Raw genomic sequence first — 22,852 nt, forward strand, 5'->3', positions numbered from 1 at the left:
CAAAGAAAAGGAGCATCCATTTTTTTGCAAAAGCATATTCACCTCGATATACATGTTACTGGAACGACGCTATGTGTCATCAGGGCAGTGGAGATGGCATGTATCACTTCTTGTACATTCTCAGGCGGTCTTAGGAAGCAGGAGGGTGTTATTTATGCTGACATAATAGGGATCACATTACTGTCAAAAGGATCTAGAAGTCCTTTTTGGCAGTGTGGTGTAAAGAATTAAAGCAAGGCATTGGTGCTGCCTGTTTTTCTAGAGCCTATTTTGTGCAAGAATTCGCTTCTGACAGAATTTGGTGGTAAAGATTCCTTTGCTTTGGAAAAAGAAAAAGTGCAAGTATCTCATATGTTTTGATTTGTGAGTAGGTGAGCTGCACAGATACAGTAAGAAAAGGCAGCAATTTAAAAATGTGGATCAGTGTTTGTGTCCGTTCAGCAGAAATACTGAAATAAGAGGAAATTTAAAGTCAATGCAATCAATTCTAAACAAGTGATGCTTTCCTTGTCCTGACCAGCCTGTACTTTCTGTTGACCTTGTTACTCTGGCTTATTGATCATCCCTGAGATGTACAGGTATGCATGTACCTTAGTACTGGGTGAAATTTGTGCTTAGTCTCCCTGAGGCAGTTTCAAAATACATATATGGAAGGATGTGCGTTTTTGTTTTGAGTGGTTATAAATTTTCCTGTTCTCCTATCTGTGTTCATAGAGTGACTGTGAAGTGAATGTTTTGAGAAAAGTTTATCTTTTTACCTTTTTGAAGACTGCTTGTGGCTGACCCGGTTCTGTGGCATACAGGTAAATATAGATAATACAGCTAAGTCTAGCTGATTGTGGAACAGGTCGCCATGATAAGACACTTCAACCTCCCACACAAACAGTTAAGGAAACTGGAATGCTTTAACCATGCAAGTTGGTTATAATTGTACTCTTTGAATGGATTCTTTGCTTTTTTTTCAGCCGTTGGTGCAAGAAATGCCTTCTTGTGCTGTCTTCAGAAACAGAACAAAAGTGTTCTTGAGTACTGTGCATCATCATCGATGTGTTGAGCTCCTTTTCCATAGCTCTTTCCAGTTCTTATGTGACTGTGTTTATTGCAGGGTTCCACGGTGTATTTCCCGGGTACAGATGATGTCAGGCTCAGTTTAGAAGGATCAATTTCAAGATGAGTCTGCTGTACTATTCTTTTAAAATTAAACGTGAGTGTTTGTTCCAGCATGTGTCCTTAAATACCAACTCTCTCTCTCTGTCCCGGAGATTGTATTAAACCAGTGAACTAATTGGTATGTTTTCTGCATTTGATGGGGAGAAAGCCTACTTGGATGAATGTTTTCAGTATGATATATACTTGCTATCCGTACAATCCCTAACGAAACAAACAACAAAAAAAGCCTTTATGTGTAGCTGGTTCCTATTGTGCTGTGGTGTTAATGCTACCGTATAAATTAGGATCCGGACACAGTTATTTTCTCCTTCGTGTTGAAATTCTAGCTATGCTGGGAGGCTAGTTTAAGTACTATTTTGATGGTTGTTTTCTTTTGCATCCTTGTATTCTGCTCAAGCAGATAGAAATTGACTGACTGTGCGAGTTCTGCCAGAGCTGTCTGGGAGTGGTCTCCAAGGTAACCAGGCTTTTCGTGGCATAACTCAGTAGTTCTGTCTAAAATAAGTGCTGGTAGTTGCTGTCTTGGTGCAGTAGCAAGAAACGCATCATTTTTTATGAGACAAGTAATTAGCTCTCTGCTTACAGACCAGTGTTTTATTTAGAGATCATCCATGTGAGACAGGCTCTGCCACCTCTCTGAAAGGGTTTAGAGTTCAGTACCAAGCTCCCAGGGTTGGAAGAAACCACATGTTGAAGCATGTTCAACTTCGGAGGTTGAGAATGAATCTTTTTATGCTCATCTCCCCCGTGATTTCTCCTTCAGCCAAATAAAAGACATTATTTACTTGCTCTGATGCGAGGTGCATATGCAGAGAGTGAACTATATAATGAAACTTTTTTTTTGTCAGACTAAATAAATACTTCTTAAACATAATCATTTTTGATGTCTTAAAAATAATTAAAATGTTGTACTACAGCACGTAATTTTTCTAGGTCTGTTGACTTGCATGGATTTTTTTTTAATTGCCTTTTCATTTTGTGTTGCAGTCTCATGCAAACAACATATGGATCATAAAGAAGCACAGTATGTTATTTTGGACTTTAAATTGAAATTTTATCATTTCTTTTTGCAAAATATGATGTCTCTTAAAATAGCAGTGGCATGACTGGTTGTAGTGTTTGCGGTAACTCAGAGCATGTATAGTGTGTCAGGATGTATGGAGAGTGTCGATAAAGCTCAGTTAGACTGGCTGTCATCCACTTTCCACTTCAGTTTTCCTGTTTGACATTAAATGTTTGGAAAACTTCTTGCATAGGCATAGAAATAAAAGAATGACGCATTTAAAATAAAACAAAGCTGAGGAAGTGGCTAGCTACCCGTGAAGCTCAATATTAATCGTAAACCTCTAATTTATTTCCAAATAATGTAGTATTCTCAATTTTTTTTTATTAGCCAAAATGTTTGTTGCCTTCATTAGAAAAAAAAAACCCAAAAAAAACCCCCAAAAGCCACACCAAAACAAAACCCCGAAACAAAACTGAACTGTGACAATGGAATTCTCTTTCCCTTCATTTATACCTGATGTTGATTCTTTGTTTTAATTTCCACTGTGAAAAGCTAATGCATAAAAGCCTCCAAGCTCTCTTCAACACACCGTGGAGGCTGCAGGTAACCTTGCAGCAATCATGAAGCCTTGTCCCAGTGTTTGATGTCTCGTCCCATCAACAACTTTGTGCTAAAAGAAAGTGGCATTGGAGGTGGCCAGCCTGTAGTGAGTGTAACAGCCCAGTTTTACAAAGAGGAGCATAGTAAAACCAGTTCAGTGGCTGGGCAGGCATTCAGCAAGCAGCCCGAGGCAACAGTGTTGTGTCAGGGACTGAGTACAAAGCCTTGGACAGCTGCAGCACAGAGGTTTAATTTATAGTGACGTTGCAGACTGCGTGCCAAAACTTTCCTCACTCCTAAGGAAACACTTTCCAGTGCGTAATCATTCAGCCTTGAAGAGTTCTTTGGAGATGCTGAAGAGCACTTTGGATTTTTTTTTTCCTCAAGCGGATAACGATGTTCTGTGGTGAGATTATGGAGGAGTTGTCTGTTCACACTTCACTGTAATTTCTGTAGTCACTACAGTAATATTACTCCCATATTTTAGTAAGAGCAGGATCTTCAATGTAACCTTTTCTGGAAAAGTAACAGGAGGTTGATTTCACTGTCTTAGCTTTGTCAGTCTCTTCCCATTCAAACAGCATACCAGGCCAAAATCTTTCTCAGAAGTAATTGCAGGGCTGTTGTGAAATAATACGTGGAGTTTTCCAAATACTTGATTTTTTTTTTTTAATGCAGTAAAGTTTTTTAGAAGGATAAAGCAAAACGGATATGTGGTAATCAATACTTCAGCAGTTTAAAAAAAAATACAGGCCGAGTTCTTGAGAGCTTCCTTTCCAAATCCATATTTAGGTACATAAAGAAGATATTTAACTTTCAAAATGACTGGTTCAACAAATAGTTCAATATTTCTATAGTGGGATGTGCATGGCATAAAATATACTTAATTAAGAGATGACAGTCCACTGAAGTTGTGTTCTTTCACAGGAAAGATGTGTCCTCAGCCTCTGTCAGAGTGACTGTTTTATCCATCCTTAGATTTTTATTCAAACCCTGAATTAAAGTGTGGCTGTAGCCTGTCCTTGGTTTAGACTTCAACCCTTAATTCAAGTTATCATTAAAAGCTCTTGCCAGAAGATTATAGGAATCAGTGGCTGGGGTATGAGAAGACCATACAATCAAAAGCATTCCAGCTTTCTGCCTGAGTGGTTAAGGCAGCATAACCAAATCTGATGACTTTAAACCATTTTTGTTCTGCAATCATCTAAAAAATTTTGGGCTGGTGCTATATGGCTTGCCTGCTGAATTCAAGATTACTGCCTTGCTTGTCTTAATTATCTTTGGATACTTGAGAAGGAGCTAAGAGATGGGTAGGGAATTATGGCATGCAGGTAGATGGAGCACAGGAGTTCCTTTCTTAGGAATATGCCTGTTAGTGAGGTGAAGCACAGATGATGGGTAGCAGTGCTGGTTTTTTTCCTTTCTACTTCCCATCTCGCTGCTGAAGAAGAGCAGTGTCATCATGCGTGATTAACTGCTTCTTTAGGGCAGTGTATCTAGTATGACCTGGTACTGATGCCCATCAGGCTGTATGGACACCAGTATATCGTTGAATTTTGCTCTGCAAAGCAGGACAGGGAATAGGACCTGTGGTGCAAAAAGAACAGGGCTGAACAGATTGCTGTTAAGAACAGAACAGCAATTACTGGTTCAGACTGAGGGTACCTAGTCTTTTGTCTCCAGTAGTGCCTGTCAGTGCATATCTAGGGAAGAGCAAGCACTGGGGAAATGCGTGTGACGCTTTTCAATACTACTTTCCTAGTAGTCCACTGTTTTCAGCTCAAGCAATTTCCTGGACATGGAAATTCATTCCTTGTGGTTTGAATGAATCTCTCTTCCAAATCTGTAGAGAATGTTTCTACCTAATATATAATCAGTCCCTCCTTGAATCCACGTAAACTTACTGTGTCTGCAATGTCCTTTGCAAGGAGTGAAAGGAGTTCCACAAGTCTACTACTGACTTTCTTTTGTTTGGTTTTGACCTGGTCAAAACACAGTGATGGTCCCCCACTGTGCTGCAAAAGACACTGAACAGTTGATCTCCATCCACCTGCCCCATATTATTGATTTTTATCTACTTTGTATCTTCCTTAATTTGGCTGTTTTTTGAGGCTGAGGCCTAGCCTATTGATTCTTCATACAGATGCTGTTTTGCATCATCTTTGCACTTCTGAAGCTTTTCCAGACCTAATGGCATTTTAGAGGGAGAAGCCAATACTGCACATTAGTGAACAGCTTGAAGGTACAGTTGTTGTACAGTCCATAGTTATTCTGTTTTCTTCCTTATTCCTTACGTGATAATTCCTAACACTTTGATTTTGTAGGGACTGGACTGGGAGTAAGGAAACATGAATGCTTTTCCTGGCTCACTTGTGTAGTCACTTGGTTTCCTGATTTCTGCTGCTTCTCAAAACTTTTATGTTGCTGTGGTTGAGTATGAACACTCCTATGGAAAAGGATACTCAGTGTATGCTCTTTTAGTGGCTGTCAGGGCCTAGTCTCTGTTGCAGAACAAGGTATTATTACATACAGGAAGATTGTAACATGGTGGTTTTAGAAAGGCTTTGGAGTAATTATATCTCAGCCAGTCCCCAGTAATTTTGCCTTGCTAGTTTTGTCACTACGAAAAATGAAGCTACTGCTGCTTGTAACTTTCCCTTACATTTCGGACTGGAATCAGTCTATTTTTCTGGTACCCTGACTTGAGTTGTGGGTGGATTTGAACTACATACAATGAAAAGTGGAGGTTTTTTGTAGAACTGCTAGTCATTACATGCTTAGTTAAGTTGCCCTGAATATAATGAGGACCAGAGTGATAACAATGTACTGAATGTTTACCATTAATTCCAAGTGATTATGTGAAATATTTCAGTAACTGAGGTATTGATGACTTCTGCTGTGCGTATTTGGGTAATTAATGAATTGAACAGTATTTTAACTGTCACGGTTGATGGTGCTGATTTCCTTCTCAGCAGTTTTTTTCATTCAACCTTTACATAATGCAGAAAATAATATTCTTTGTATGTATGATCTTAGTTGATGTGTCTTATTTTCTCTTCCCCAGGTATTTTTAAAAGGGAAGCTTCTTTTGATTTTCAAATAGTCCTTTTAACACCTTTTTTTCTAGCATTTTTTTGTTAATTAAATATGAAGTAGTTAATAAACCACAGATTGCTTTCAAAGTTTATAAAGGCAAACGTTTTTAAAGCTGTGTTGCTGCAGAAGGGTGTAACAAGTATGTAGATATAATATCTACTTAGCTGAGCAGTGTTTGTAACAATAACGGTTGATGCATTAATGTAGATTTTAAGAGTAATACCTATTTCTTTTCCAAGAGAAGGCTTAAGAATATTTATCTTGGAGGCTTCTAAAAAACCCTGCTTATTTGTCTAATACCTTTTTAAAATAGCTAGCCAGATGGATCCAGGGAATGCTTGTGCATGTCACATATGTCTAACGCCTTTCCTTCTCCTGGGACCAAACTACATTACATCATATTTTATGATTACAAGACAGAATTTTAGTGGAACGTAGCCATATGGTTGAGTCATCTGTTCTCTTCAGTTTTGGAAGGATTATACTAGTATCTTCAAAAGACTGTTAAATTTATTGGCTTTTTTAACCCATAAAATTTGGAAACCTTCTGCTGTCTCTGGCAATGAAAACTACCCCATTTTCAGCTTATTTATATGATCCTTTGCAGTTATTAGCTGAATCTGTTAAAGATGCTGTTACAGGATGCAGAAAATATGCTTGTGTGTTATTTTGGGTTTCCTATCTCATGAGATGGAAGGGAACCCCGAAGATGTGTGAACCCCGAAGACATGTGAGGTGTATTCCTAAAGGAAACCAAAAAAAAGATGAACCCACATTCTTTGCGTTTTTGTCATGACTCCCAAAGCTCTTAAGCGTTATCTGTTCTTCCTCGAAGACTTAAAACCTGTTACAAATCCTTGCTCTTCCTCTCTCACTCCATTCTTTCACATAAATTATTGGAAAAGTGTGTTTTGAAAAGGATGAGAATTACCTTGCCACTGACCAGCCATTTGCTCCTGGGTAAAGTCCAAATTAAGCAGTTATTCATTCATAGTTGTTGCATTAGGTATGCCCCACAGAATCCAGCATAGTCTTGGTGTGTAGTCTCCATCTTTAAAATATATGTGAAGTAAACAGTATGTGATGGGAAGTGTTACTATAGAGGGATGTTTGTCAGGTTGCTCTACTTGTAAGCATCAGAGAGGTAGGGTGGCTTTAGGGAAATGTTTTATAAGATTTATTTTATTATTAGGCATTTCTCTCTCATGTCAGCCCTTCCACAGACCTTGACAAAGAGGTTATGGCTGTAACAGGGATGCTTTTTTTCATGATGGGAAAGTGGCTGGTAGCACAGCAGGCCCACTTACTTTGCACGGTATTATGTGGTCTTGTCTTCAAAGAGACTCTGGGCATTGTACTGCCCTTCAGGATTTTATGCTGTCTGCATCTTTTCGTTGTAGATTTTTAATTCACGGTGGCTTTGTACAGGGAGAGTGCAAATCTCTAGGTTGTTGAGCTGCTGAGCACTCTAATTGTAGAAAATGTTCATGGATCTTGTAAATAAATCAGAATATAAAGTAGGCAACCTGAAGCAGGGCTTCTCGATGTATCAGCAGAAGTATTCTTCACAGAGTGGGGATCAAGACTACAGCAGACAAACCACTGGCAGCACTTATCTCTGATAAGAGTAACTTGATCATTGTGTCATGCAAGTATAATCCAGCCTGGAAGTAATTAATAGTAGCCAAGTGATTCTTTAGTTAAAAAAAAAAAGTCTGTTTGTGACTTGTGTCATCTTGTGTGAATAATCCTAGCATGTTTGGTGAGGTGCAGGGTATCCAAATTAGCAAGAACACCATATCAGTAGCACTTGGTGCTCTAGTAAATCATACATGGATAAGAATATTCAGATGAAAATGGGAGGGTTACTTACGTGTAGCCTGGCCCATTAATACTGAGCTGGGGTAGTTGTGCCAGGCAGCAGATAGCTTGATCACTATTCAAACAGGCAGGAGTTAAACCCCCAGCACTGGCTTGGGGCAGCTGAAACTGAGTTTCCACAGGCTGACTGGAGGATGGCGTGCCAGCTGTGGCCCCCAACAGATGAAAGGTGAGGCCATCCATGACTGCTGAACAGATAACCTGTGTAAGGGCTGTGCATGTTGTTATTCATCCCCGTAGAGAAATGGAGCGCCTTCTGCAGATGAGGCCTAAGGAAGGGAAGCAGGGTGAGTGCCTGCTTGTTGTTTCTATCGTTTTACTTAAGGAGAGACACGTGTGGGCAGTTGATGTTCCACATACAGAGAGGCTGACGCATAAAAAGACTTGTCTGATTCCCAGTGCATATGATGTGGAGGATAAACAACGTGGGAAGATGTGGTGGCGTGAAATCTCACATGCTCTTCTCTGGCTGTTGAAGTGGATTTTGTTTTCATGCAAAACAATTGCTTGCTTTCCCAACCTCTTAAGTCCAACTGGGAATGTATCTTAGGTATAGCTTTCCTATGACTCTTGGATTATACTTCACTGCACCCATGGAAGCAAAAGCAGCTAAGCTTAGCTTGCTGTTTTATTAATATTTGATTTTGGAGACTGACAAATATTAGATCTAGAGGTCAATCCATGGCACAAACATCTATCAGTGGCCTCATGAAGATCAGAGCGAGAGTAAAACTTTTCTGCCTCCTTTTGTAGTTGTGAAATACTTTTGGAGATTGAGTTGAGCCCTTGAAGACTCCAAACAAAATAATTTCTTGGAATAGGGATTTGTCTCTATGCATGCACTGTGTTTTGTTTGGCTTTGTCATAGATTTCAGAATAGAAGGCTATAACCCAGGAACAGTGGATATGTCTTTTACAAGAATGACAAATTCAACTATAAATAGGCTGTTTCTCTACTCTGAATAGTTTTGAGATTTTAATACCTATTTATTTACAAATTTTGAAATTGTATTGCTTCCTACAATGACAGTAGGTATAAAAAATAATGTGGTTTTAAAAACGACAATCTAAGATGTTTTCTGGCACTTGTGGATAATGTTAAGGTGGTTGAGCTTTGTCAAATAATCTACTTTACTTGACAAAGTAAAGTAGATTACTAGTAGAAGGGAAAAAAGAAGAATTAGCTTTCATTGTGAGCTGTGATATTGTGTAGACGTTTGTAATACCAGCCATGGTAGCTGGTACCTTATGAATACCTCTTACAGCAGTAGTAACCCTGATTAATAAATATATTATTTCTGGACTTTGTGCAGTTCTGCTTGGTGTTGAATTTTCTTTTTCTTGTCTGCACACTTCATAATTAGCCTTTGTGTGTCTATTCCCTTTTGCAGAGTAATGGGGAGGAAAAAAGAACAGCAGCTCTAAACTTTATGAAAACCAGCTTACTATGCAGAAGTGGCAATATAAGCAACATTTGGAGAGGTTTAGCAGTAGACAGGAGGAAAGATGGAGCCATGGGTCTACAATGTGCCAGTCCTAGAAATGAGATAGTGTTGCAGTTGGGGGGGTTCCAGCAGGATGGATGTCCATTTGCCCATCTGGAAGCAAGAAGATCCATCAAGTAGCTGTTTTCTCTGACTAAATTTACTATTTAGAAAGGGTGTTACTAAAAATCTGGGTAGATGTCGTCAGCTCAGATACTCATACCAAGAAATAAGTGGTGCTGAATTTAAAAACAATCCACTAAGTAAGCAGTATGTGTATGGCATTGAATGTTGAAAGCTAACAGGCTGTTCCTGTCACTGTCTCAAACCTGAGAGTTCAAATGTATGTCCTGGTCACTAGGGCACACTCTGATCCACACAGACCATTGTGTCTAACACAGTATAGAGGAATGCAAGATAGTCAACACAATAGCTGGATAAACAAACTTTGCTTGCATAGTTAGCATTGTCCCTGTATCTTACAGCCTGCTTACCACTGAAATATACTTAACCAGATAAAAGGTGAGATTAGATTGTCCCGCCAGTTTCGCTTTAAATCTCATGATTTCTCTTTTTCTCAACTGACATGAAGCAGTTGTGCAGCAGAAATCCTGAAAACTTGAAAGACCTTATGTAAATTGCAGTTTGACACTGATACATAACTAAAATCTGTTGATTCAGTAGTTTTTCAGTCTTAAAACTTTGTTAGAAAGTAGTCTTTTCTGTGCATCTCATGCTAATAATCAGTTTCTTGTTAATATATTTTTATTTTTAAGTGTAAGGGAAACCTGAGGTTTCTTGGTGGTCCTTGGATAACCATTTGAGAAATGTGGGTTGGTTTTCTTTTTTTTTTTAATTCTGTGTTTTGACAACCCGTGGATTTTTTTTTTTTGAAGGAGAGAGTTTCTATGTGTCTAGTAATTCATTAGATGTATTTTAGTTTTGGTAGTATTACTGAGTAATTGCAAGATGAGAAGACCAGTCATCTGAGTTCATTGTAGCACAAATCTTTAGAACCATGAGAAAAGGCTGAACAATAGGAGATGGTCATTTCAAAAAGGATTGGTTGGGTTTTTATTTTCAAAGAGTCCCTTGTGGTTTTTTCCTGTGTTAAGACAAACATTGTTCCATTAATACAAATATACACAATTAATTCTTACTTTACTTCTGTCTTACTGAGAATGATTGGTTCCATGTTGCTTGGTTCCTGCTACATCCTTTGCTATCTGAAAGTAAAGATAAATCTCCTGTTGCTGTATTGGTGATACGTGAGGTGGTAAACAATGGACAGTAGTGGACTTATTGCCAATGTTCTGGCTGTATGTTAATAATAATTTAGTTGTAGTTTTTCTTACTTTGTTCTAATGCCTCACATGTTGTGAGCTTTTTGCTCATTCCTTTTCCTTTATCTGCACTGGAATGAAATTGGTTACTTGAAAACATCAGTAATTACTTAAAAGAAAACAGAAGCCCTGAAGTACCTAGATGTGATGTTAACAGGAAATCTCACTGTTGCTCAAATGAAAAGATTGATTTATTTTTTCTTGTGTCGTGGTTCAATGCCAGCCAGCAGCTGGGACCATGCAGTCACTTGCTTATGCCCTAGCCCATTCCCCCTATAAGGGTGGGGAGAAGAGGAAGAAAAGGAGAGGAAACTGAAAGAAAAAAGTTTGTGGGTTGAAATAAAGACAGTTTAACAGAACAATAACAGAAAAGGAAAATAATAATAATAGTGATAGAAGTCACTCTCACCACGCAGTGAATTAGCACCGTCCCAAGCAGTGACTGTGAGTACCTATCCCCCAGAAAACCCCCATGTACATACTCAGCATGACATCTATGGTATGGAATATTCCATTGGCCATTCCATCATTCTATCTGGGCTCCTTCTCAGCTTCTGTGGGAAGCTGAAAAAAGTTCTTGAAAAATATAAACAACACCTGGCAACAACTAAAACAGTATGCATTACTGACATTCCTTTCATACCAAATCTGAAACACAGCAACCACTAGAAAGGAAATTAACTCTGTCCCAGCTGAAGCCTGAAATCTTGTTAAAAGACTTAAAAGTAGTAGCTGAAGGAAAGATACATTGTGGCCTTTACTGGGAAGTGAAATAGGGAGTATGTGTGAACTGTGTGCCTCCCATCCCACACAGAACTCCACCACATACCTCAGAGCTTACTAGACGTGGACCAACTGTCTGCCTTTGTGGTGGACTGTGTCACGCTCTCTTGGCCTCTGTTGCAGACTTCTGGGCTCAGCCTGTTCACTTTCTTACTTTTATACAGAGAAGAAATGTAACAGTTGAGGTACAAAAGGCCATGTATCTCCGCTTTATTAACTGCAGATTCCCTATGCTGACCTTATGGCTACTCTGCATTTGAAGGCTTGACTGAAATTGTGAAAGCGAACACAGGTTTAAAAAAAAAAAAATCAATCAAACAAAAACTTACTAACCAGGAACACAAATATCTCAGGAAAACAAGAAACTCTTAAATGCATTTCTTTCCATTTCCCTCTTGAGTGTTCTTCGAGCACAGCTCACAGCCTGCTGCAGTTTAAGCAAAGACCACACTAACTTTTTTTCCATGACTTTTTTTTTTTTTCCTCTACAAACTTGCAGTTTCAGATGACCATTTCAGTCAGGTCATCTTCCCCCTTCTCTGCTGGTGAAAGACTCTTTCATTTCAAAGCTTGTAGTCCCCTTTTGCCAGAAAAGTTTCCGGGCAGCTTCACTGGCTGAAAGAAGCGTGCTGCTGAGTGACTTGCTGTTCACTTGCGTTATTCTGGGGTTCAGCATGAAAAAATGGTTTGCTTGGGTAATAATCACTTCTTTATCTACAGAAGCTACCCAATGAATGGGTAATTATCAAGGTTTACTGACAATCTACCCTTAGCCTTTTGTTACGATTTTGTTCATTCACTCCAACTGCTTCCTGCCTTCCCCGTGGTGCTTTATGTCCGGTTCAAATGGAATTCATGGTCTGACACAAATACAGCCTCCAGTGTCAAACAGACCTCATGCACTTTTCATGGACAGTTACCCCAACTAGGCTCAAGAAGCAAGAGGGGGACAATGGATTAACACTTGTCTGTAAAATGTTCACGGGTTACTTGCATTCCTGCTGCTGTTTCCACCATTAAAGAAATGCATGTATAAGCTATGTGAGCTGCAAATTTTTTGTCATCTTATGTAAATATAATTAATACTATTAGCTGTCAGGGAACATGGATGGCCAAGTGATTTCTGTTGTAGCAATTAGTGACATTTAGATAATATCATTATGAATTACTTTGAAAGCCATTGTTACGCTTTGCTTTTTTGACAACATAATTAGAGGTCAAGACCTTACTTGTGGTAAAGTTAATGAACATAGCATCTTTTGGCATGACCTTCAGGATGCTGCCTCAGTGGAGTGCAGTGCAACAGAGGTCGGCTTGCAATGCCACTGGTGCTGTATATGCACCATGGGCAGACTTCAAAAGGTACAGGAAGTATTTAGAGCCACAGCAATTGAAAGGGGCCTCAGATGCAGCGGCTTCTGTCACCTGCTGAGCTCTGAATGTCCTGGGAGCTGCTGCCACAGACTTCGGTGAGCTGTTGCTGGTAAATTCAACGAGATCCCGCCCCTCTGCGAGGGAGATTTCTACTCCCACCACACAAGTTTGCTACTGGCAAATTCAGTCTTTAAATTGGGGATGAAGGGCAGGGAAAGGTGTAGGCTACTTACCCGTGTATCACTGACTCCTGGGTTATAAAGCTTTCAGATAAGCTATTCTTCTGATAAAAGCCATTGTCTGTTGTTTTAATTTTGAGGGATGTTTTGTCTAGTGAATGCTTTCCCTACAATGGGATTGTTCTTGTTTTTAAGACTCTCTTGGGAAGTCCAGCACATACGGACTTTTGTGGATGACCTTGTCAAGCAGTGGTGTTCAGTGTCTTTGCCATGCGATTGTTTGTGACGCCAGTCTTTAAGTATTCCTTTCCTTTTCAGACAGTGAGTTGCTGAGTTTGAAATTATCAGGAATTTCAATTTGCCTCTCAGCTTCCCTGCAGTTCTGATTTCAGTGGAGATAACATAACTCTGTCTCCAGTAGGTTTGCAACAATGCAAGGTCACTTAAATCATCTCCTGTAGGCTGCATGCCAAAGATAAAGAAACAAAGTTGTTGTCCAGCTAATGTTTGCTCAGGTCCTTCCACATGGAAAACACTGAGTACGAGTGCTAAGTAGAACTATCACCTCTTGTTGTATGTTATTTCTTGCATGACACTTACTGATAATCTCAAAGGCAACTGAGATTTAATATCCTGATGTGGTCATGATGAAAAAAGAATGGATACCTCTAAAAAATATTTTTTAATTCTTAAGCTTGTCGTCTAGAAAGGAGGATGTTTACTTTGTGACAGAGAAAACAATGTGTAAAATAGATAGCACAAGCTTTAGCTATAAAAAATAGGCTCTGATATGAAGGTTTCTCTTTGGACTCAAAACAATCTGTCAACTTGTTGGCATGCTGTGTGTGATCCCAATGATGAAGGATTTTTACTGGATAGTTTCAGCCCCAAGAGTATGGTAACTACTTTGTTACCATAGAATTATCTTGTAACCATAGAATTATCTCTACGTTTGCTGAGGAAATAACCTGTGCATAGAGGAAGCTTAGAGGAGACACATGGTCAACAATTGTCGGTACAATTACTGTCAGCAACTGCTGCTGAAGTGTGTGTCTGTGGCTGATGGAGATGCAGTTTTGAGAGTTCAGCCTGTCATGATGGTGATTGTTGAAGGTGGTGTGAGCACTCTGCATTTGACTTGAGTATCGTGCCCTTTTTAATCACTACTCATAAACTGATGGTGCAAACCAAGTCAATCAGTTCTTTTCTGCCCTCTGCCTTACTTCGTTAACCTTGACCAGACAGTGCCCTGTGCAGGAATGGCTTTCCGTTACAAACTTGGCTAGCTCTTTCCTGCCAAATTCTTTCCCAGGTTCCTAAATGTTTAAATATGGAAAAGACTAAACTGTCACCAGAGGGATGCTGGTAACAGCGGCACCAGACTGAGGCCATACAGCACAATTTTCTATCTGAAAAATGAAAATTAAGACTAAAGTGCATGCTTGAGAGGGATGTTAAATTACAGTCAGAAACTTAAACCCAGCTCTGCTAAGCCACCTGATGTTTGGATTTTGTCTTACCATCCTTTCGTCTGTCACTGTATTTGTGTTTTCTTGCTTCAGCATGGCAGGTTATAGTTGCAGTTAGGGTTTATTATGGATGATGGATTATCTCAACCCCTGCATAATTATACTACTATTAATAGGAAGAGATTGACTGACTTAGGCATGACTGAAGATTTCTTTTTTTATCCAAAAACTTGCACTTCTTGAGTTTAGATCAGTTTTACATTCTGTCTTCATACGTAATGCCCATTATCGCTACCTAAACTGAACAGTATACATATGTTTAAAAAAAACCCACAAAAACAAACCCAAACTAAATCAACCCTCCCTCCCACCAAAAAAAAAAAATCACCCCAAGCCTGAAGTAGTACTGAGTGGAGTACTGATTCTGTTATATAAAGCTGAAATGTGTGTTTCATCAGCTGAGTTTTGCATGTGTTTACAAACCATTGTTATTGCAGAATGTTAATTGTTTGAAGGAAGGCTGTTGATAACTGCTTGGCATGTGGCCTACAGAAGGGGGATGTGGAGATAAAGAAACTCCACATGTGTAGTCTTTTCTAGGATGAGATTCTTCCAAATTCATGACACGTGTGTGTTTACCTTTACACTGAGCTGCTCAGGTTTTCTTATTTGCCTGCTACATGCATAGCACCATGTGTCATGCTGTACTACTCATTTGGCTAACTTGCATATTTGCAACACTCTTAATACAAACAAGGACAAACCCCAAAATCCTTAGCTTTGTGGCTGATGAAAAGTACCTGCTTAGCTGCTCGAATCTGATATTTTTGTTGCTCTGATGCTATACTAAAGAGATTTTCCTGAATACCCTGCTGCTACTCTGTTAACCTTCAGTTTGGTGTGTCCTACATGAGTTTGCTCAGAATGATGCACGTCTAGGCATCTCTGACATAAGACGAAACATTCATTTATGCTACCTGAAAGAGTGGTAGTAGCAGGACTGAAACTTCCCAAGGGCTCTTTGGTGGATGGTGCTGTGCTACTTGGATGAAATGTGAAAGTTGAGTCAGTGGGTATAGATATAAGCAAGAGGTGAGTGCTGAGGAACCTTGTGATAGACAGGGCAGGATGTGGCACTCGGGCATCTGAAGAAGGGGCCTTATGGAAATGTTTGGGCTGTCTGGATAAATGGAACGGGACGGTGTGTGGGGTTGTGGTGGAGGAAGATTGATACAGCGTGTTTATGAAGTTAAGGTCTCCAGTTATGCTGGCCACCTCAGTCCTTCCAGTACTCCTCGCAGAAGAAAGCCTCCCTCCCTCATGTGCATGATTTCTAGGAGAAACAAAAGCTGGTGCTGCGTGATAAATGGTACTTCAAGGTGGCTTTTACACAAAACAATATTAAGCATAGTTGGCAGTACCCTTGTTTTGCATCATCCCAGCAGAAGTTAACCTCCCAAGTCTTTACTGGATACTTGGTAATAAGTGTGACTTTTGGGGTCAAAACCAGGCTAATATTACAAGATATTCAGAAATTGTATGTAGTGCAACAGTCACTGCCTCTGTTCAGAGATCTGTATTTTCCAGTCTGCTCTGCGCAGCAGTGGCTATGCAATTTTTGGTTGGCACTGTGAAAGCCCTACTGACTTAAATGCCTTCTACTTGTTTGCTAAGTTCCTGTGTACGGTGTCTTTCTGGGTCTCATATGTATACTCTTTCCTTCTAGATTTTTTTTTTCCCTGAAGAGGATTGATAGTAGGGCTACAATTCCCTATTGGAGTGGTTGTTTTTGAGAGTCCATTGCATGCCATTTATTTCATTAGCTTTACCTTTAACTTCTGAAATGCACTGTACAGTGCTGAACACAGTGGGGAAGAAAGAAACGCTTCAATCCTATCAGGAATACTTGAGCAACAGTTGATGCCTGCATAGTTGTTTTTTTCTGTGTGGACAGATTTATTTTCAAAATGAAATTATGGATAAAATGAGGTCTGTAAATAGATTTATATAACTTGCATTATAGTTATATGTGTATAGTGTTGAGAGAGCTTGAACATAAAATTGACATTTCATCTACAATAATGACATGTTTATTGGTGCCCTAGAATGGAATCTTTATTGCTTTAATGAAAATATGCATAACTTTTATATGGGCAATACAGCGTGATGACTCTGAAACATCTTACGTAGAACACAGCTATTTTAGTTTATAAATGAGCATAACTGCTGCACAGTGATAAAGGGAAACTGTGTGTATCCTTTTTTTTTTCCATGAGCAAAACAAAATTGCTGGTACAGTAGTGTTAAAGATGTTATAGCATCAGAAAGGAAAACTGAACACATGCAATTGGAAGAACTAATGTAAGTGGATTAGGTTTGTGGCAGTCTCTAAAATTATTCATTCCTTTCACAACTCTGAGTCACAGTGCTTAGAAAAAGAGACGCTAATTAGATACAGAACTGAAAACAGGGGTCTAAAATGACTACCAAATACAGATCTTCCTATCCTAGCCTTTAGTCTCTACCACTTTCCTCTAAGCAGGAAAAAGAATTGCCAGCTTTGCGTGAAAAATAAGGAAATGTACTCTGATAGCATTTCCTTGACACTGAGATGGATCTGATAGAACTGAGTGTTTTCAGGGTCCGTGTGAGAGACTGCGTTACTTAACAGAACTGAACTTGGACAAACCGTTTAGCTCTAAAATGGAAAGGAATCTGTTTGGTTGTAATTAAGTAGGATGGAATTTTTGAACTAGGCATCATTAAATCTTTCTTTAATTGTTTTTAGTATGTGTGTGGGTTTTCTTGTTACCAAAAAGGTATGGTTGAAAACTGCAGTAATGGTGAATTAAAGTCTCTTTTCTTGTAAGAGACTAATACCATAAATCATAAAATGTTTTACTGTTAGCATAAACATAGCATCATTCTGCAACATCAGAATTACTTTCACAACACTCTTGGCTTCCCCATTAATATCTATGTATCTCCTCCATGCAGCTTTCACACTAAATAAATACTAAGGGGTAATATGGGACCCAGCTGTGTTTGTCTCAGGTCTGGGATGTTAATGGTAGTGTTATTATAGACAGGGATATAGTTATCACAGCAGCTTCTCAAATGGCAAATTGACTATCTCAGTTCTTCTTAAATTTAGGGGTTGGCATTAGTGTGCTTGCTTGCTTATAGCAGAATACTAGATATTGGATTATGTGACAATAAGTTTTCAATTTAATAGCTGAATACTGAAGGAATATTCATGAAACCACTTCTTGAAGATGCGGCCATTTTTGTACTAAAAGCTGAATGGTCTTCTGAAAGCTGTTCTGCCAAAGATTTTCAGCAGGCCTTAATCTTAACATTTTCCTGTAGCTTATTCTGTTTCATGTTTCAGAAGTAAACTGGTTATTTCAGGTAATGAAAAAATCTTAAATTAAGTGTTGTATTTCTTTTCCAAAGTGCAGGTTAGTATTGGGTTAGACATGTGTGTGTAGATTACCTTGTTACCTGCTATCTCCTCCTTTCTTTTCCAAGATTTTGGGGGGGTGGGGGTAAGGGGAGGGGAGGAAGAGGAAGAAAAAAGTGCAATAGTTAAGTGCTACCAATGCTTTAGGGTCATCTTGGTGATGTGTGGGTAACGGTGATTCATCGGATATCCTAAATTTAAATATAGAATCATAGAATGATAGAATGGTTCAGGTTGAAAGGGACCTTAAAGATCATCTAGTTCTAACCCACCTGCCCTGGGCAGGGACACCTCCCACCAGACCAGGCTGCTCAAAGTCCCATCCAGCCTGGCCTTGAACACCTCCAGGAATTGGGCATCCACAGCTTCCCTGGGCAACCTGTTCCAGTGCCTCACCACCCTCAGGGTAAAGAATTTCTTCCTAATACGTAATATAAATCTCCCCTTCTTCAGTTTAAAACCGTTACCCCTTGTCCTATTGCTACACTCCCTGATAAAGAGTCCCTCACCATCTTTTCTGTAGGCCCCCTGTTTAGGTACTGGAAGGGGCTCTAGGGTCTCCCCTGCAGCATTCTCTTCTCCAGGCTGAACAACCCCAACAGTCTCAGCCTGTCCTCAGAGAGAGAGGTGTTCCGGCCCTCTGATCATCCTCGTGGCCCTCCTCTGGACCTGTTCCAACAGCTCCATGTCCTTTTTGTGCTGACGACTCCAGAGCTGGATGCAGTACCCCAGGTGGGGTCTCATCAGAGCGGAGCAGAGGCGCAGAATCACCTCCCTCGCCCTGCTGGCCACGCTTCTTTTGATGCAGCCCAGGATGTGATTGGCTTTCTGGGCTGCGAGTGCACGTTGCCAGCTCATGTTGAGCTTCTTGTCCACCAACACCCCCAAGTCCTTCTCCTCAGGGCTGCTCTCAAGCCATTCTCTGCCCAACCTGTATTTGTGCCTGGGATTGCCATGACCCAGGTGCAGGACCGTGCACCTTGGCCTAGTTGAACTTCATGAGGTTCACACAGGCCCACCTCTCAAGCTTATATGACTGAATTATAAAATTATAACTTATTTATATGACTGAATAATAAAAAACAGGCCAAACTCCAGAACAAAAGGCATAATATGCTGTCAAACACAGTGTTAGCTCTGAAGGATTTTTTTTACAAGTAAGATGTATTTTTTTTAACATCTGCTTTTAATAATAGGCTCTCTTTAAAGCTTGAAATTCCCCAAATGAAGATTATGCAATGAGTTTCATTTTAGGTGGAGCCTGCTGCTTGGCTCGCCACACATTGTCTTGGAGTCTAAATACTGCTGGGGGAAACAATATTTTTTTGCTGATGTAATTAATGCTCTAGAATCTACAGAGGTTTACTCCAGTGCTATAAGAATAAAGAATATAAACCTGCGTGATACGCATTTATCCACCAGTCACACCACTGCTGTAACAGTCAGCAGTTGGTCTTTGTCTTCTGCATGCCACTTCCTTTGGCAGAGCTCCCTTTCACAGTCTTGGTTCCAAGTGGTGTTCTTTCAGCTCCTGTCTGCTCTCCTGCTCAGACTGCACTCTCTGTAATGTTTTGGTCTTTTTTATTTATTTGGTTTGTAAATAACTAGTAACCTGGAACACTTTCCTCCTGTTCTGGTTTTCAAAGTGTGCACAGCCTGTGGAGTTAGTTCATACCAGTGTGCACCTCATACACTTTTCCTCACAATTTGTGACAGATAAACATCAAATTTTTTGTTCAGCTAGGGACAAAAAAGTCTGTGTTCAAGCATCAGGACAAAGTGTTTTACTTTGTAAGATAAAGAACTTTACAAAGAGTATTTCTCAAGGAGTGTATTAATATGAATTTAATCATTGTGGAAGTTGTGTAGAAATTGAGTGCTAATTAATAGAGTAGTCATGCTGGAGATGAGATGACTGATGTAAAAGAGAAAGCCATGGTCTGTTGAAGATAATTCTCCTGAGTGTAGTGGGGTGCTAACACTAATCTCAATGCAGCTTTCCACTGCACCAGATTGCTCCTTCTGAAGACTGAGCCCTGTTGTTAGTCCAGACTAGAAGGCATGGATGCAACTTCTCCTTTTCCAGAGCTTGTTTTGTGGTGATCACAAGGAATACAGAAGGTTAACTGTCCTCTGTTTTCTTAATGTCTTGCTAGATCCAGCTTGGAGGTCTGGTAGAGGAAATAGTCCATGTCCTGAGACATGGACTCAGGGTGGGTGAGTGGGAGGGGGTGAAGGAATCATCACATTGGGAAATAGTGTTCTTTCACTGATTCTGCTGATGAGAAGGAGGAGAAAGACTTAGTGGGTAAAGTTTGGAAAGATTAAATGTAGAGTGATGGTCTTTTCTTTCAGCAGTACTAGGGGTGTGTGTCTGTCTGAATGGTTGATGTGCTTGTTTTAAAGACAAATGTGGGAGGTCAGTAAAACTAGTTACAGTCTGCAAAGGTCAGTATCTTAACCTGTTACGCTCTACAAAGTGTGATCTGGGAAAAGCCTTGAATGTGGAAAGTTTTGGCTGGCCTGTGTTGTTAGGGTGGGGTGTGAATCAGCTGGGGCACCTCATTGCTTATCCACATGATATATGTGATGAAGGTCCCATGGGGCCAGTGCAGCTTCAGAATAGAAACCAGCACTAGACAAATGAAGGAGATTTTTAAAAAATACAGTAAGAACAAAAGGGCTTTTTCCTGCATTACTCTTCTACAGAGTTTCCATGTTAGAGGTCATCTCTAGATTGAACCGTTGAGTCCTTGGGAGCCTGTGCTATACTGCTTTTATGCAGCTTTCTCTGGGTTGGGCTTTTGTTTCAGCTTTCAATGGTGATAAATGTATGCAGGATCGTTCAGGAAAGCCTGGACACAGTACTGTTACTAATAATGTTTCTCCTTTCTTTTTCTTTTACTCCAGACCAATGAGTGGAATAAGAACGATGATCGACTGCTGCAGGCGGTGGAGAATGGCGATCCTGAGAAAGTGGCTTCATTGCTGGGTAAAAAAGGAGCCAGTGCCACCAAGCAAGATAGCGAGGGCAAAACTGCGTAAGTCCAACTTACACTTGTGATTTAAGCACAAGGGGGGAAAGAAACAGCCTTGGATGTGTACACCATTTACAGGAATTAGGAACCAGAGACCATCCTGAAAATGTTTTCTTTTTCATCTGAAGCATGATACATTCTGGAAAGCTCCTTCCTGGTAGTCTGTGTCTGTAATTCTATGTTTAAAAATCCATTCCAGAATCAGAAACCGATTGAGATAACTTGATGCTGTACTGCTGGGTAGATTGAGGCCATTTTAGGACAGTGTATTTTGGGACTTGGGAATTTCACGGCACATTGCAGATTGCAGAGTCCAAAAGGCATTAATCTTTGGGGCTATTTTTTCTCCATGGACATTACTTTAATGACATAGAAATGAAGATAAATTTTTCATTCTAATGGGTTAGTTTGAACTATGGTGATTGGGTTTTAAAATCTTGCAGATGCTAATGGTTCTTGCAACTGTTCCTTGTTTTGATTGAAGTTTGGCAATGAAAGTTTTGTGTGAATGAGATTTCTCTAGCAGTCTCAATATATTTTATATATAGCTCTTTCTTCTTCTGTTCTTCCTCTTGTTCTCCTGTGAACATTCTGAATTGTGAAAGATAAAAGATTCCAGTAAGAAAATTACAGCCAAGAGATGGCTATCCTTAAACCTTGGTTTTTGGGGCCCAGGAAGATGATTAAATGGATAAATGAGAAATAGGCATCCTGTGACAGAACCAAAGCCTTCATAAAATTCTGGATAGATGGCGAGAAAGGATAACAGTTTCTAGTCTTGGGAGACTCAGCACCAGGCAGTTTATACAAAATAAGTTCTAATGAATTACCTCTGGGGTACATTTACTGAGTCACACTCTGCTTCTTAGAATCATGGAATCATTAAGGTTGGAAGAGACCTTTGAGATCATCAAGTCCAACCGTTAATGTAACACTGCCAAGTCCACCACTAAACCATGGCCCTAAGACCATGCTTGGTCTGTTTCAGTTTCCTGCATCTGCTCTATTTCTACTCTGCATCTGACAAAACTGAGTAATGGCCGTGATTCATAATGACCTGCAACATCTTACTGCAGAAGTCCAAGTCCTCCAATTACTTCAAGTGGGCTTTCTCCACACTTTAATATATTTTTAATTTTAACAAGTTGCATGTGTATGTTTTTCTTTTGGGTATAATCAGAGAATGGCTTCTGTTGAATCTTCTGAATTACAGCTATGTCTAGCATCTCATGTTTTTACATTCAATGTAACTTCAGAGCTAGATTCTTAAGCTGCACTGTATCCAATGTAACATCTATTTGGAAGATTTCATATATAATTTGATACTATGAATTTTTGTAGGGAAGCAACCAAAACTGAAGTTATCAATGAGTACACGTAAGCCACTTAACTCTAAGAAATAGGATTGTTGTAACTGTAGGGATCTCATGCAATGATTCTCAGCTTTCCAGGGACACACTACAAAATTCCCCTTTTTTCCTCTTTATTTGCAACTACAAAGAAGTTGATGACAATATATTTATAGTAGTGATGCAGTTACTAATAATACAGATACAACTACTTCTTTTAATTGCTTGGAACAAATGTAAATTAATACTATGAATAACTCTGGCTTTGCTTGTTCAGTATACTCATTTAATTTTCATTTACTTTTTTAGGTATTTCTGTGTAGGGGTTTAAAAGAAAGCTTCAGAGAGAACAAAGAAAAAATATTATTGCTGTGATACAGAAGTACAGCGTGTCAGCTCTCATTCTGTTCCCAGTGCGTTGGGAAACTTAGCAGACCTACTCAGGTTATTTCTTTCTCAGTTTTGAAAGATAGAGACTGACAGGGGTAGAAACAATGACGCTGATCTGGAGAGACGTAGCTACCAGAGTATCGTGACCCAGAAATGTTGCCCAGTATGGCTTATTAGTAATGGGCAGTGGTTTGATTGCATTTTTCCCTCTTCAGAGTCTTTTTTTA

At 39.6% G+C, this 22,852-nt stretch overlaps 1 protein-coding gene across 7 annotated transcripts in view; it reads left to right on the forward strand.

Annotated features, from left to right (window-relative positions):
- RAI14 (retinoic acid induced 14) overlaps positions 1–22,852 on the forward strand; it is an 88,591-nt gene that overhangs the window by 30,636 nt on the left and 35,103 nt on the right. For 6 of the 7 annotated variants that reach the window (XM_074569906.1, XM_074569909.1, XM_074569905.1 and 3 more), the window contains exon 3: positions 20,759–20,889. In XM_074569906.1, the coding sequence (XP_074426007.1) occupies positions 20,759–20,889 (131 nt within the window). Of the gene's footprint in view, positions 1–1,105; positions 1,205–20,758; positions 20,890–22,852 lie in introns of those variants that run through there. The other variant, XM_074569911.1, reaches the window with a different exon arrangement.

The sequence above is a fragment of the Larus michahellis genome, chromosome Z (assembly GCF_964199755.1).
Source record: "Larus michahellis chromosome Z, bLarMic1.1, whole genome shotgun sequence".
Classification (NCBI taxonomy): Eukaryota; Metazoa; Chordata; class Aves; order Charadriiformes; family Laridae; genus Larus; species Larus michahellis.